At 42.1% G+C, this 16397-nt stretch overlaps 1 protein-coding gene across 1 annotated transcript in view; it reads left to right on the forward strand.

Annotated features, from left to right (window-relative positions):
• Positions 1–15235, forward strand: part of ntng2b (netrin g2b) — a gene marked incomplete at both ends in the record, with an annotated part of 54702 nt that extends 39467 nt beyond the window's left edge. Inside the window, 3 exons of the mRNA XM_079235326.1 lie at positions 9384–9551; positions 12395–12529; positions 15012–15235. Coding sequence (XP_079091452.1) covers positions 9384–9551; positions 12395–12529; positions 15012–15235 — 527 coding nt within the window. The remainder of the gene's footprint in view (positions 1–9383; positions 9552–12394; positions 12530–15011) is intronic.
• Between the last annotated feature and the right edge of the window lie 1162 nt (positions 15236–16397).

Genomic DNA, 16397 nt, shown 5'->3' on the forward strand with positions numbered 1-16397 from the left:
AGCAGGAGAGAGAGAGAGAAATAATCAGGACTAAGCCCAAAACATCCCCCTTGACATTAACCTCAATTTACTGCAGGAGATAGCAAAATCCTATGTCATGGAGCGGCATTATTCTATTGAGTGTCAAGATATAAATACAACAATCACAGATTCCTTCTGTCAGTCAGTGTTGAGCCAGCAGGAACCCTAAATACTCGGTGTACCATTCAGACGGTCCGGGCTGAGCTGACTGAGATTAATGCCAACAACACTCCTACCTCCAAGGCAGCATAGGTTACTAAGAGTAAATGCATTTATGCTCCCAAAAGAGGTTTTTTTTTTCATTTTGCGTGTATGCACGTGTGTGTGCAGCTGTGACAGATGTGTGAGAGAGCAGGTCCAGTGGGGCCCAGAGTCGGACATGAGCAGAGGTAGGCAGGGGTTACTTTGACGAGATGTAGTGATGGCATGATGCCAGTTGTGTGATATGGTCCAGGGTGCTGTGAGAACAGCTGTTGGCGTCCTGTCTCACTGGAGCCCCAGGGATGGGAAGGGATGAAGGGGAGCGAGTGGGCGGGAGATAGCCTGAAGGGGGGACGCTCCGCAGGGGAGCAGAATGCTTGCAGGATACCCCCCTCTGAAGAAGAACAACTGGAGATGTACATCGCCTGTACAAAAAAACCCTCAAGGGGAAACACAGATGGATGCATGAAGCATTGTATTCTCTTGTGGTCTGTTGATCATTAGTCCCTAAATGACGTACATGGTGTGGTCGCTTCATTTGATTGGTTATTTATGTGAGGAGGACTGTGGTGATTTAACGGATTGTGCCTGTGTTGCAGTAAATGGAAAGGTAAAGGGAAGAGAGAGCTTAATCCTTTAACTGAACTAGTTTCACATTTCTATTCTTTCATTTGTAGCCCTAAAATCTTGAAGCAAAGGATCCTGGGAACGGCATAAAGCCCTCTGGGAAAGTGAAACACAGAGAAAAAGAGAAAACTTGAGCGAGAGACAATTAAAAATGCAGTAAAAATGGGATGTGTGTTCTAGGTTGTCTCTCGTATTGATTTGAGATATTGTGTGAGTGCACCACAGAGAACATTAAATCTCAACATAAGGAGCTGCACCCATGAGAAGATGTTACTGTATATAGCATTCTACAAATATTCATATCAAATACAGGAGCAGAAATAAGAACAGAACAGATCTTGTTCTATTATGAAAGGAAACAAACGAAGAGTTAGATGGACTAGTCAGAAAATGTCATGGCATTCAGATAAAGGGAAGTGCATGTCATTTTTTTCAAAACCAGAATGAAAGTGTAGGGATGAAGGAGTTTCTCAAGCCTCTCTGACTCTCAAAGCTTTTTCCCAAGCCCTGGGCTGAGGTCCCCGATGGGGCAATCCACTATCTGACACAGAGAGAAAGAAAGAAAGAGAAAAGGAAAACAAGGTCTCGAAGGAAGACGAGAAGGGAGAGAAAGGCAGACGATGTCAGTAATCTTTACCCACTGCAGTATCAGCCTCATTATACAGCTTGTATTGTTCAGTTTGCTTAGGAAAGAACATGTAATAATACCTCATGCAATGTCTTGTTGTCTCAATAATGATTGTGGTGTGTCAGTATCCCATAAAACAACATCCTCATCCGAGCACAGGGAGGAAGGGAAGGAGGAGAAAGAAAGAAAAACTGAAATGACAGGTATTACTCTATTATATGTAGTAGTGGCAATATTATTGTAGATTTATATACTGTAGTTTACTTTTGGCGCGGTAAATACACTTTTATCATGAGTTAAATTTGACAGCTCACAGTGAACAACAACTAGGGCCCTAAAAATTGCAAACGGCAAATTCATCTCTTCACTGACATGGTAGTCTGTCACTCAACATCAGCGATAGAGCTGAATCATAATTTTGGCACCAATAGTGGTGTCATATTATTTATCCGGCTGACAGGATGAAATGCAAAATGGATAAAGAATGTATTTCTTGTTCAAGGTCTGTTGCTGAGTAAAGAGCATAAAAAATGTGTAACACTGGATGTTTTTGCTTGTTATGTCACTGACTATTGTTGCGTGTCAGTCCCCCCCAAGTCTGAGGAACACATACATAAGACCCATGGCCATGAAACAACCTCATCTGAGCACGGGGAAGAAAAAAAAGGTGAAAGGAAAAGTATCTCTTTTCTGTGTAGTGGTAGCAATGTTCTTATAGTGTTATAGATTGTAGTGTAACTGAATTGATGGAAATGTGCAGTAGATAAACGTAAACCATGAGTTAAATTAGGCAGCTCACAGCAAAACATGGTCACCTAAAAGATTTTGAACAGTAGAAATATAGCTTTTTGCATGTAGGTTTCATAACAATTGTGGTTTGAATGAAATAAGAAAAGAAAGGTATCTCTTTTATGTTCGAAGTTATCTTTGCGTGCAGAAAACACACAGTTGTTAAATCTTTACCGCAAGTTAACTCAACCACTAGAAACAACAGAAAATAGAGCAAAATGTGCCTCTTGAGTGCCATGATAGCCATTTGGTGAACTTTAAATATTAGATAGACCTGTATACCTTACATGAACATCTACATGTATTATGGAGTGACTGAAGCAGAACAGCAAGAAGAGGAAAAGACAGGAGTAATATGTTTCCAAAATGAATGTGGTTTATTGGCCATTTAGGCAAAGATGTTTTACTTGTTATTTCAATAATTGCGGTGTTTCAGTTTCCCACACATCTGAGGGACACGTACAAGAGACTCATGGCCATGTTCAAGAGACTCATGGCCATGCACAAGAAACTCATGGCCATGCACAAGAAACTCATGGCAATGCACAAGAGACTCATGGCCACGTACAAGAGACGAAAGGCCACGCACAAGAGACTCATGGCCACGTACAAGAGACGAAAGGCCACGCACAAGAGACTCATGGCCACGCACAAGAGACTAGTGGCCAGGTAAGAGAGACCCATGGCCACGCACAAGAGACTAAAGGCCACGCACAAGAGACTCATGGCCACGCACAAGAGACTCATGGCCACGCACAAGAGACTCATGGCCACGCACAAGAGACTCATGGCCAGGTAAGAGAGACCCATGGCCATGCACACGAGACTCGTGGCCACATACAAGAGACTCATGGCCACATACAAGAGACTCATGGCCACATACAAGAGACTCATGGCAACGTACAAGAGACTAAAGGCCACGTACAAGAGACTCAAGGCCACGCACAAGAGACTCATGGCCAGGTAAGAGAGACCCATGGCCATGCACACGAGACTCATGGCCACTTACAAGAGACTCATGGTCACGCACAAGAGACTCATGGCCAGGTAAGAGAGACGCATGGTCTCGCACAAGAGACTCATGGCCAGTTACATGAGACGCATGGCCACGTTCAAGAGACCCATGGCCATGCACAAGAGATTCACGGCAAGGTACAAGAGACTTATGGCCACGTACAAGAGACTCATGGCCACGCACAAGAAACTCATGGCCAAGTACAAGAGACTCATGGCCACGTACAAGAGACTCATGGCCAAGTACAAGAGACTCATGGCCACGCACAAGAGACTCTTGGCCACGCACAAGAGATTCTTGGCCACGCACAAGAGACTCACGGCCACGCACAAGAGACTCACGGCCACGCACAAGAGACTCATGGTCAGGTAAGAGAGACCCATGGCCACGTACAAGAGACCCATGGCCATGTACAAGAGACCCATGGTCACGCACAAGAGACTCCTGGCCACATACAAGAGACTCATGGCCAGGTAAGAGAGACCCATGGCCACGTTCAAGAGACCCATGGTCACGCACAAGAGACTCCTGGCCACATACAAGAGACGCATGGCCAGGTAAGAGAGACCCATGGCCACGTTCAAGAAGCTCATGGCCACGTACAAGAGACCCATGGCCACGTTCAAGAGGCTCATGGCCACGTACAAGAGACCCATGGCCACACACAAGAGACTCCTGGCCACATACAAGAGACTCATGGCCACATGCAAGAGAATCATGGCCATGTTCAAGAGACTCATGGCCACGTACAAGAGAATCATGAACACGTGCAAGAGAATCATGGCCACAAAACAAGAACCTCATCTGGACACGGTGAAGAAAGGGAAGCACAGGAGCATAAGACCAGAAAAGCTGAAACAACAGGTATTTTTGTATGTAGTGGTAGCAAGTATACTGTAGTTTGCTTGTAGTGATAGTACTATGCAGTAAATAGGCTAAACTTTGACCAGAAGTTAGGCTACTGTTTTGAATCTTAATCTTAATAGCATTATAGTGTAATTGTTAAGGTTTCTGAACAAAGGAAACATACAATTTCCCTCATGAGATGGTCTTGGTTGTTATGTCAATTACCTCCTACAAGTCTGAGGAATACATACATGAAACTCATGTCCACGAAACCACCTAATTTGAACACGATGAAGGTATATTTTTGTATGAACTGCAGTGGTTGTAACTAACTAGTAAATTGTAGAAGTGAAAATGTAGAGTAGATAAACTTGCACCAAAAAAAACAAAAACAACAATCAAAATGTGTCTATGCAATGACATGATAATCAGTTATACTGCTAAATTATTAAATAAGTATTTTAAAAGATAGATATGATTTATTGGTTTAGAAGAAAAGAAGAAAGCATTACAAATGTACCGTTTGATGTGTTTTTGCTTCTTATTTTAATCCCAATTGTGGTGTTTCAGTTTCCCACACATCTGAAGGATACGAACACGAGACTCATGGCCATATACGAGATACTCATGGTCACAAACAAGAGACTCATGGCCACGTTCAAGAGACTCATGGCCATGTACAAGAGACTCATGGCCCTGTACAAGAGACGCATGGCCCTGTACAAGAGACGCATGGCCACGTACAAGAGACGCATGGACACGTTCAAGAGACTCATGGCCACGTACAAGAGACTCATTTCCAAGTACAAGAGACTCATGGCCCTGTACAAGAGGCTCATGGCCACGTTCAAGTGACTCATGGCCGGGTACAAGAGACTCATGGCCAGGTAAGAGAGACTCATGGCCAAGTTCAAGAGACTCATGGCCAGGTAAGAGAGAGTCATGGCCACAAACAAGAGACTCATGGCCACGAACAAAAGACTCATGGCCACAAACAAGAGACTCATGGCCACGAACAAAAGACTCACGGCCACGAACAAGTGACTCATGGCCACGCACAAGTGACTCACAGCCATGTACAAGAGACTCATGGCCACGTTCAAGAGACTCATGGCCATGTTCAAGAGACTCATGGCCATGTTCAAGAGGCTCATGGCCATGTACAAGAGACTCATGGCCACGTACAAGAGACGTATGGCCACAAAACAACCATTTCATCTGGGCATGGGAAGAAAAGGGAGGACAAGCATAAAGGTATATCCTTTTACTGTTGTTGACCCGGAGTAGTATACTATAAATATGCAGTGGGTACAAGCTAAATTTGGCCAATCCAAGTGATTAAATGGGCCACTGAACAGCAGAATAGGATTTAAATATCATGTATTTGTGTCTATTCTGCAACACAGTAGTATGTTGGTAAACATAGATACATATCACAGCTTAATTTGGCAAGATATTTCATCTCAGACTCAAGATCAGAGCAAGCAAATAAAAGGACAGGAGAAAAAACACAAATATGCATTGCTTATTTAGGTTGCTGAAAAAAAGAGCTTATAAAATCTTCCTTATATGATGCTTTTGCTTGCTATGTTTACGATAATTGTGGTGTGACAGTTTCCCACATGTCTGAGGGACACGGACATGAGACTGATGGCCACAAAACAACAACCTCATCTGGTCACCGGGAAGGTATCTTTCATATGTAGTGGTAGCAATAGTCTTGTAGTTTTATATACCGCAGTGTATTTGTAGTGAAGGAAATGTGCAGTAAACAAACTTTTGCCACAATTTCACCACAAGCATAAATAAAGAGTGGTATCTCTTTTATATCTAGTGGTGGCAATGTTCCTGTAGATTATTTGTGGTGCAGCAAATATGCATAAACTCTCGTCTTGAATTAAACGTGATAGCTCACAGTGAAAACAGAAACTGGGAACAACAAATGTATCTAAATGTATCTCTAGCTTCGTGATACCCTGTCAGTCAACATACGCTATGAGGCAAAATCTTTATTTGGTACCAACTGTAGCAGGAAGGAAGATGAATTTGACATTGAAAATGCTCTTGAAAGACACAATGTTCTTTCTGCATTCAAAATAATTAGTTTTAAATATCCTGAAGTCTGTTAAGCTGAGTATAGATTGTAAGGGCAATTGTTTGATACTTTTAAAAGAAAAGAGAACATTGTATTCTGCTAAATACCCATAAGAATACTTAATCCTTTTGTCAATTACTTTATGTGTGAATAGGATCTATATTATCAACAGTTTCTCACAAATCAGTGGATGTTGTTGTCTTTTCAGTAGTCGTCGTTCTTTCTAGTTAGGTAAAACAGCCTGAGATAATCTGCACCACATCAATATAGATTGATTTGCAAGTTGTTGCTCCTTTGTAGTGCACCACAAACCTGAGTGGGAAAGAGGGAGGCATGAGACCCAGAAACACACTTCTGGGAGAGAAGATGACGACAGAGAAGAGAGAGAAAGAGAAAGTGCGAAAAGGAAAGGTAGAATTGTTTTTGAGATGGCACATTGATTCATAACTGTTTGCCAATTTGGGATCCAACATTTATCCTGATGAGATTAATAGGTGACACAATATTGCATTTATAGCTCCATTAAATGTGGTGATTTTAATCATTTGAGCCCAAAGTTAATCATGATTTTCTTGGTTTAATCTACAAACTGACATTTTTATGAATAGTAGTCACTTTAGGCTGTAAAGTTTAATAGGTCTCTATGATTTTCCACAAAAAAAAAGATATAAATAAGAGTATCTTCAAGACAAACCGTGCCAAACATTTCTTATGAGTTTTTTATTTCAGTTTGAAGAGTTTGAAGTTTGCCCATCTGTCATGGAAGTGTAGATGTTAAAACTGATTTTTTTTGTAGTCCATGTCGTGGTAAAAGTTTGAGAGTTCATCCATGACATTGGAAACACGAGGTTGGCGAAGCAAATCGAAGGAAAGCCCCAGAACAGCTACTTTTCTCACCACAAAAGTTTGTGTTGGGGAGTTTCCAACGTCAGGACATTAACTTACAAGTCAATCTTTTTGGAGCATTTTGAAAATGTGTTCTTTTCAACACAACAGTAGTTCCTTGTATCCAAACTCTAATAAAATCTTCAGGATGACTTTTGGGTTCGGTGCTTCCAGTTAAGAAACACTGCACTAGGTGAAGATTATATCAGCTTTATAGAACAAAGCAACCCCCTCCTTTGAAGTAGAATCTAGTGGGAATCCCATCCACCTAATCCATAGGACCTCTCTGTAGTACTGATGCCCACCTATACCTGCCCCGGCTGTGTGAAGGTATAGTGCTGTAGCACCGTAGATGATGTGGAGATAACTCTTAAACAAAGATTCCTTCATCCCTCAAGGGCTCCTGAAACTCTTGATCTCAGGAGAGCCCCAGGCCAGACAGTTGTATGGGATCATATACGATGATTTCAGAGGTAAGAGACCTTGTCTGAAAATACAGACCGGGAGACTCGCGCTCGGTTAAATCCTCTGGTTCTTTGGTTCAGATCAGCGATTGTAAACTCTCATTTTACTTAAGTGTGGATGCTGTTTTTCAAGCAGCAACCTGTGGGAAATTCCTTTCATTGCATGCCTTGTGTTTTTCATCTTGCTCACTCTCTTCCCTATGCAACTCCCTCTTGGTTGAAATTTTTTGCTTTTTGTGCATGATCAAGGTAAGTGTTTCAACTTTAAATTCATATAAAACCATCAAACATTCGCAGTCATTGACATTGTTGACCTGTTTATTGATTTTAAAGAGGATGCTTGTTATCAAAATGTGCCATTATTCCTTCAACTTCAAAGACTCATTGATGCAGGCAGCTCTCTTACTTTCTCTCAATTTAACCATCTTTCACCACGAACAAGTCACAATTGATAAACAGAAATTAAGCAGCATCTTGACTCCTAACGTGCTTTGTGGAACAATGTCCCATTGCATCTCTAGTCTGTGGAGTAATTGGCCATTTATATTTAATTAGGATGTTCTTCCTCCACCGCTAGCATGCTTTCCTCAGTGCTGAGAGAGGCACTTTATGGCGCTGCAGTCGCTGGTTTCCTTTTAAACCAGCTCATTAATATTTCAGCTGGCATCATCAACCAAACAATAATAAAATAATAATGTGACGGCTGATTAAACAGCTAAACTCCGACTTTTTAATGTGCATTTAAATGTGTATTTGCATAAACATGCCTGGTAAACGCCTCTTTAGAGGACAGTGATGCCTTGCAGCACACTATTGCAGGCAACTTCTAAAGCTTAATAAAACCTTAATTAGGTACCAGCCTCAGCCAAGATAATCATAGTGAGAATGTAGAGCAACACTTGCTGCAGCCCTCTGCACAATGCAGATCCTACAGTAAATTATATCAGGCTTTCATTTCTCCCTCTGTGGGAAAATTATACAAACGGTCTTACACTATTTTCTGCAGCGTCTTTTTTTACTTTAGTTTTAGGTTGTGAAATATGGATAAAGTCTTAATTTACCAAGCGTATGAGCATGAAGAGTAAAACCTGCAATCAAATCCTCTCAGATAATTCATGAATTTCAAAGAGAAAATTTAATGAAGAGCTCCGATTGTGCAGCGCCTTGTGGAAGCGAGTTTAGGACTGTGGAAATGAAGAACAAACAGTGAAAGAGAGGAGAGGCAGTGGAGGTTTTCTATCAGGTTAAGTGGTGTCATACTGATTCCATGGTGTCAGGTGCAGTCTGAAAACACCTAGTGTACTGTATCACTCACCTCAAACTCCCTTGGTTGTGATTCTGTAGCTTATAATCTACTCATCGGATAATGCAATTAAATTCCCAGACACATTTAACACACCTGTACTCAGACGCCTGCACACATATACACAAACAAGCACGTACACACACGCACACACACAGGATCGTGGAATTCCCATCAGTAATCAGTGCAGCCCAGTGAAGCAGACTCAGCAAACCTGTGAGTGTAGTAATGGAGAGGGAGTGGTCTGTCTTTATTGAACCAATATAGAGTCAGAAAGACGAGTCATAAAACACACTCAGAGTCATTCATTTGTGCACAGACGTCTAAAACCAAAGCCGGCAGACACATCTGTTAATGCAAGTCATTTATCACTTCCAACGGTTACGGAAGAATCCCATGAGCATGCTTACAAAATATGCGACCCCAGGAAAGTATTGACTTTGACATCATGAGCATGTATAATCATCTTCCTCCAGGAAAGAAACTTAAAACATGTCTCCTCCTTTCAGACTGTGAGTGCTACGGCCACTCCAACCGCTGCAGCTACATCGACTACCTGAACATCGTCACATGCGTCAGCTGCAAGCACAACACCAGGGGCCAGAACTGCCAACACTGCAGACTGGGATACTTCCGCAACGCCTCTGCCGAACTGGATGATGAGAGCGTCTGCATCGGTCAGTCCGCAGGGGGGAGGAAGGAGTGTGTGTGTGTGTGTGTGTGTGTGTGTGTGTGTGTGTGTGCGCGTGTGTGTGTGTGTGATTGACAGAGAAGGTGTTGTTGCTTTAAAATACAAAACCTACTTAATAGAAGTGAAGATTACCACAACAGCGTACTCTGTTAGGGACTTTTCCATAGATGCAAACAGTACATTTTTTTTTAAATATTATCAAAGATATTTTCAACCATACAGCTGTTTTCCAGAAACTTTTATGAAACACATTTTTTTGCGTTGGCTCTGTAACAGATGTAAAGATACACTTACTATGGGATTAAAGATATGTCAGATTCAAGATGAGTGTCAGCTGAGAAGTGAAAAAAAACGTCACTTTTTTTGGTTCACTCTCACCTTTCTCGGCGGCATAGTTTCCAGACTCAGCAGGCAGCTGTTTTCAGGAATGAAGCTCTAAAAACCCACTGTACACCATCTGGTCAGCAGCAGACAGCAGACAGACACGGTTAGCGGTGGGATGGTGGACATAGTGGTGCATGAAGCAGCTAAAAAACTGATGTTTCATGTTGGTGGAGACTAAACTAGAGATCAGTGGAAAGAAACATGATTCGCTAATTTTGAGAGCAACTTTTTAAAGGTGATAATAGTTCAGTGTGGTGTTTACACTTTATTGCACTGCAAGTTCGTGGCCCAAAAATGTATAACCCATCCCAGCATTTAGAGAGTTTATGCTCACTTCCCTGCAGCATTGTCCTTCATCTGGAGGTGCTGTACTGTGTAGAAATGGTTTACAAATCCAACATTGTTCGACGAATACTGATGCCAACGCCTGCAAGCACCCTTCAAGCTGAAAGTCAACATTTAAAACCTCATTTTGAATCCAATGAGCTCAGGAGCAAAGCCCAAAAATAAAACTAACAATAAAACATGTATCACTGTACTGCAAACAAATACATCTATTACATCTTTGCAGACAGTGATATACACGTTCACTCTTTTTAAGTCTCAGTCTTATTAAGGCCATGTCCTAATAGATGGTCAGTTTGTGCGCATGGCTGTGGAGAGACACTCTGGTGCAGGTGTAATCCATCTGCAGGTGGACTGCAGGGGGTTGTGAGTGTAAACTTGTGGCGGTTTGGTCGCAATCAGGCCTTGGAGTCAGCACAAATAAGGCCCCATTAGCTCTTCTGCCAGCACACTGGCAACAGAAATCAGTTCACACCCGGCATCTAGAAACAACGGCCTCCTCAAGCATTAATACGTTTGCACAGACATTTTAGCACAGCTACGCATTCCCTCAGTGGCGCACATACAATTCCAATATTAATGCACATGACCCACAAACACACGGCTACCAACCGCATGGCGTTTGGTTGCGTAATGGGTTTCATTTCTATGAATATTTTATAATTTATTATAAATGAGTTAATTTGATCGTGGGTTTAGCTTAAGCTACTGGCTTACATCAGATCATGAGAGAAACTCTGGTCAACCGACTGACAGATGCAAAGCAAATACGCAGCTGTGCAGTTTTTTTTATCATCTCTGATCTGCAACCACTGATCGGGACGTCAGTCAGCTTCTATAAATATATGCATTTGTAATGATAACCACTTATTATGGAATTTATGCGAGGGGGGTAAAAGGACAACTCCGCTGTCATCTTGTGTTAACGCGATGGTTGGTAATCTTCTTCAAAAACATTTTTTTAAACTTTCTGGGACAACAATCAATAAATCAACTGCTCTGTGAAAATAAAAAATACATATTTGTGGCTGCCACAGATTTGTAATAAGACCATCAAATCAGTTCAGTCTATAGAAAATAATGTTTATGTTTATTATGAAATGTTTACTTTCATAATAAACATTTGCAGGGAGGTGTGACAACTTTCTTGCTCGATTTAGAAACTTCTGGAGCTCAGGCTGCCAGCTGCTTTCATTGGAAAACAGTTGGCAACACTGACCTGGGTTTTTCTATTGGATAATTTATTCAAATATAGCGTTCTATAGCTAGTTTCCCATGATTACTAACCCTGGCTTAAAATCTGTCTCAGACATATTTGACATAAATCTCAATAAGTAGTTTGCATTGCAGTACAAGTTGCTGTGATTGGTCGGGAGGAGAGCTCATGGTGTTTCTGAAAGTAAATATTAGTTTGTGGGGATTTATAGGCCATTTGAATCATGCGAATTTCAACTAACAAAACCTAAATTTGTTTTATTATTATTATTACAAAGCCGTCCGCATCTCCCTCACCTGTTCAAAATGCCACAATGTACACGCATTCCACCTGGCTTTGAAATGAGATATTCTGTGATAAAAAATAACTTGCAGTCCCATTGAGATATTATTAGTTTCCCAAACTGATACTGATACAATCTGATGTAGGACATCTGTCTTCCCAGTATGGCAGGCTTTGTGATAGGTGCTGCTTTTAAGAAGCCAACACCAATTTTGAACCTCTTAGAATCCTTGGGACAGTTTGTTCACGGTCTGTGGGACGTGTTTTATTACATCACAGTAGTTTTTAGTCCCGACACCATTACATGTACCACATTATCTGTGAGTTTTATAGAAAAACACATATTTTTCACCAAGTGGTGCATGGTGGGCAAAACATGAATAATTATGTCTGGAAAGAGCTTACATTTCAGGTCTGAATCTCTGCAGCATCTTGGGCTCAAACTCCACCTTTCACAGTACTGCAGCTCTGAAAAGCATCAATACCGAAAACAGATCCGTGGTCTGAATACAAATGCGCACATATCTGGCTGAACTTCTTTCAACTCTTGGTCAAATCCCTATTCTAAATGCCTCCATCTCTTTGTTTTTCTCTCTCTCCAGAGTGTAACTGCAACCAGATGGGCTCGGTTCATGACCGATGTAACGGCACAGGCTACTGCCAGTGCAAAGACGGTGCCACGGGGGCCAAGTGTGACGACTGCCTGCCAGGATACTACTGGAAACAAGGCTGCTACTGTGAGTATAAGGAGGCAGATTCTTCTGCGGATTCATATCTGACAAATCCAGCCATGAACAAATGTTGTATGTTTCCAGGACCTTTGCGGGTGCACCGTGCCGCTGACTCTATGTAGCCCAGTGATTGTCAACCACTGTGCCGCGGCACACCAGTGTGCCGTGACAGATCGTCAGGTGTGCCGTGAGAAAATTTCCAATTTCACTTAATTGGTCCAAAAAAATATTATTTAGCTGCCGCAAATAATTTTCCATTGTTGAGCGTCTGAGCCTGCAATATAGTGGCTGGCCTAGTAGTTTCCTATAGAACAGGTCTGCACCTTGTTCTGCTATTAAACAAACTAAACGGCCGTATGTTATTGATCGTACACGACAGCTTGTAATTTCTGGGTCGCGTCTACAACTCTTTCCGCCCCGATGCGATGCACACAGGAGAGCACACAGTGGACAGAGAGAGCGGCGAAAAATATGTCGCGTGCTTTTCACAATGGGATTTGCTGCTTTAAGCTATCACTATTTTAAGCTATGAGCTCTCATGTTTAAAGCCCAACAGTTAAGGTATTTGTAGGTCAAGACAAACATCCAACAGGCTGCAGCCTGGCGCTCCATCATTGACGTTTCTGACGTTTCTGAGGCTCTGGAAATATTCTTCCAAAAGCCCGAAAAACACACTCAAGTGACAAAGCCTGCTCACTTTGTGGTCATCATTAAAATAAATGAACACTATGTTTCCTTTAAGTCAGTATTTATCAAACTGGGGCGTATTACAGGTGGGGCGCAAGAGGAAATGCTGATTTTACCGTATGCCGTTAATAGGTCACATGCGCATGTACGACTCGCCGATTCTTGTCATTTCGCCAAAAGCCGATCTTTATGAGATCTCCGTGAGGTTGTCTTTTCTGCTGTTGCGTCGCTCAACATGGAGCATGAATTGAGAACGGCTGTATCAAATCTACCTCGTTTTAAAAAGAGTTGTAGAGGAAAGCAGCTCACTGCAGCCACTATTAATGATACAACGTTATGCTCACACATCTGCACTCATTCTGTTTTGCAAAAAAACAGCTTGTTGTTTTCCACAATAAGCTATTTAGTTGTAACTAAATATTAGTTATTTTTTGCACGGATGTAACTTTATTTTCATTTTTCTAACAAAGTGATAACACATTTGTTTTTGTCTGATGGAGCAATCTGGTTTAATTGAAAGTGATTTCAATGTTCTATTATTTATAAAAGCACAGATGGAGTCACTAGTACTGTGAAGTATTACTTTGTAGTACTGTGAGGTGCCACGATGTAGTATATCCGTCAGTCGCCCCCCCCTAAAGCTGTAAACCTAGGGGAAACACTGAATACTGTGACGTTCTGTAACTTTTTGGGTTGTTGGTGTGCCGCGGGATTTTTTTATTGTAGAAAATGTGCCGCGGCTCAAAAAAGGTTGAAAAACACTGATGTAGCCTGTGCATCTCCCGACGTGCTCTTTACTCCGGGGGGGAATAGATCATGTAGCTCATTAGCAGCATCAGCTACTCCTTTAAGTGATGACCCTGTCACTCCTTAACCCCATTACAGGGAATCACCTTCCTCCACCAGCTACCATAGTAAAGGGGCCTCAGTATCACACACACACACACACACACACACACACACACACACACACACACTATACCTCCACAGACATACATGTATTTTGACTGTGAGTTTATTTACTACAATGTGGGACACATTACTCCACGTTCTAGTTGGCGTCTTACTCCAAATACTCCGATGCTACCGAGCCAATTATCGTCGGTGTAATAAAACACGTTAGCTCGTGTAATTATTTCCTGTCATGGAAGGCTGATCCTCCCCTTTATTTTCTCTCAGTACATTTGTAGGCCAAGTGTCTTTCGCTGTACAACTACCTCTGTGGTTTTCCTAATGCCTTTTATAGTGCTTTAACGATGCCATTTGTTCCTCCAATCATTACTTAACAAATATCACAAATGCAGTGGGTTTTTCCGCTGTGTTTGAGACAGTGATTCTAACTTGACCAAGAGAAAGTGCAGGCGCTAGTAAAACGAAAAGGAACTGCACAAAAAAAAAGACGGCAGGTGTTACCTGTTGTTGTCCCCGAGGCAAAGACTGGAGAATTTATCTTTCCTTTCCTTCCTTCTGCTTTCTTTTCTACTTTGTTCCTTCTGCCCTGAATTCTTCTCCTCTACCCCTGTGTCTCTGTTTCCCATCATGCTTTTTCTAACATTGCTCTTCCTTATCTTCCCTCACCTGTCTTTCTCTTTACCATACATCTTTTTTTCTTCTCTATGCCTTTTTTTTTACTCCCCCTCTATCCTCGTACTGCCTCTCCATCTGTCACTTTGCCGTGCCCTCTTTACTCCCAACTCCTCTCTCTCTCATTCTCCTCTCCTCTGTGATTCCTTCCCTCTCCCTCTTTTCTTCCACTTCTCCCTCTGCTGCGCTTTCTGTCTGCCTTCGTCTCCGCTCACAGCCAACGTTTGCGACGAGGAGATGCTCCTGTGCCAGAACGGAGGAACATGCTACCAGAGCCAGAAGTGCATCTGTCCTCCCGAGTTTAAAGGGGCACTGTGCCAACAATCCCGCTGCGAGTCGGGCAAGGATTGCAACGCCGCCTCTTCCCTGCACCTTACCACGGCCACCCTGCTGCTCTGCACTCTGCTAGCCCACCTGCTGGCCACGTTAACTACACACTGAGCCACAAAAAACCCCCTCAGACTAAGGAGAGTGTGTGTATATGTGTGTGTACGCGAGGCGAGGGGTTGACCCAGAATGGGTAGGGCCGCCCCAGTCGTGGACCCACACACCCTAGCACTCGCAAAAGCACACACACACTCACTCACACGACACTAACTAGCTCCAGTCTTCTTACAAACACACATGTATACACACACGCACACACACACACACGCCTCACAGGACTGTTATGATACTGGGTGTGTGCTCAGGTGTGAGAAGGACGTACAGCGAAGAAAGGGGAGTGGCCTCCGAGAAAAAAGATGCAGACGAAGGGGGGTGGAAGAAAAAAAAATAATCATACCAACCACTGTTCCCTTTATTCCTGAGCTGGAGCAATGTGCATCAAACCAAAAAGCATAAACAAAACACTTAAGTCACCAATGTTTCACTTCAAAAGGGAATGGCTGTACCTACAAGGACCTTTTTTCTTTTTTCTTTTTCTTGGTCGAGTTAAGGATCTCACCTCCGTTTGACTGACGGCCAACATGCGTGTGTGTGTGTATGTGTGTGCGTGTGTGTGTGTGCGTGTGTGTGTGGTCAGACTCGTGAGAGTACGCAACACGACGGACGGGTCAGGAGGCGAGATGTGCGTTCGATCCTTCAGCTGAGGCCTACATAGTATATTAACCAGGTTTCATTTCTTCTCAAAAGATGATACTTGATTTTACATTTATTCTATTCCTGCTGCATTTTTATTTTAAAATTATATCTTCAGTCATTGTATCTAATGTGCCCACTGACAGTCGCTGAGATTATACATATTATATAATATCCAGGGGGTTACAAATAATAAAAATTTAGTCACTATTATGGTTGTTATAGGAATGAGTGATTGTTGCCACACTTAGCGAGATTTAATCTTCACACAGTATTCAGGAAGCAGAATTTAACAGAATTTAACTTGTCAGATGTTTAAAAGAGAGAGAAATGATATCGACCACGTATCAATATTATATGACATTATTTGAGTATTTTTTGTAGAAATTATTTTTGTTTGGAGTTACAATAAATCATAAAAAAATTACATTTACAACTATTCCAAATGAGCATTTTATTACACTGAGTGTAAACCTTGCAGTAAATATGACTGTTATTTGCCTTGTTGTTTGTAAGTTTGTCA

Source organism: Taurulus bubalis, assembly GCF_910589615.1.
Source record: "Taurulus bubalis genome assembly, chromosome: 19".
NCBI classification, from domain to species: domain Eukaryota; kingdom Metazoa; phylum Chordata; class Actinopteri; order Perciformes; family Cottidae; genus Taurulus; species Taurulus bubalis.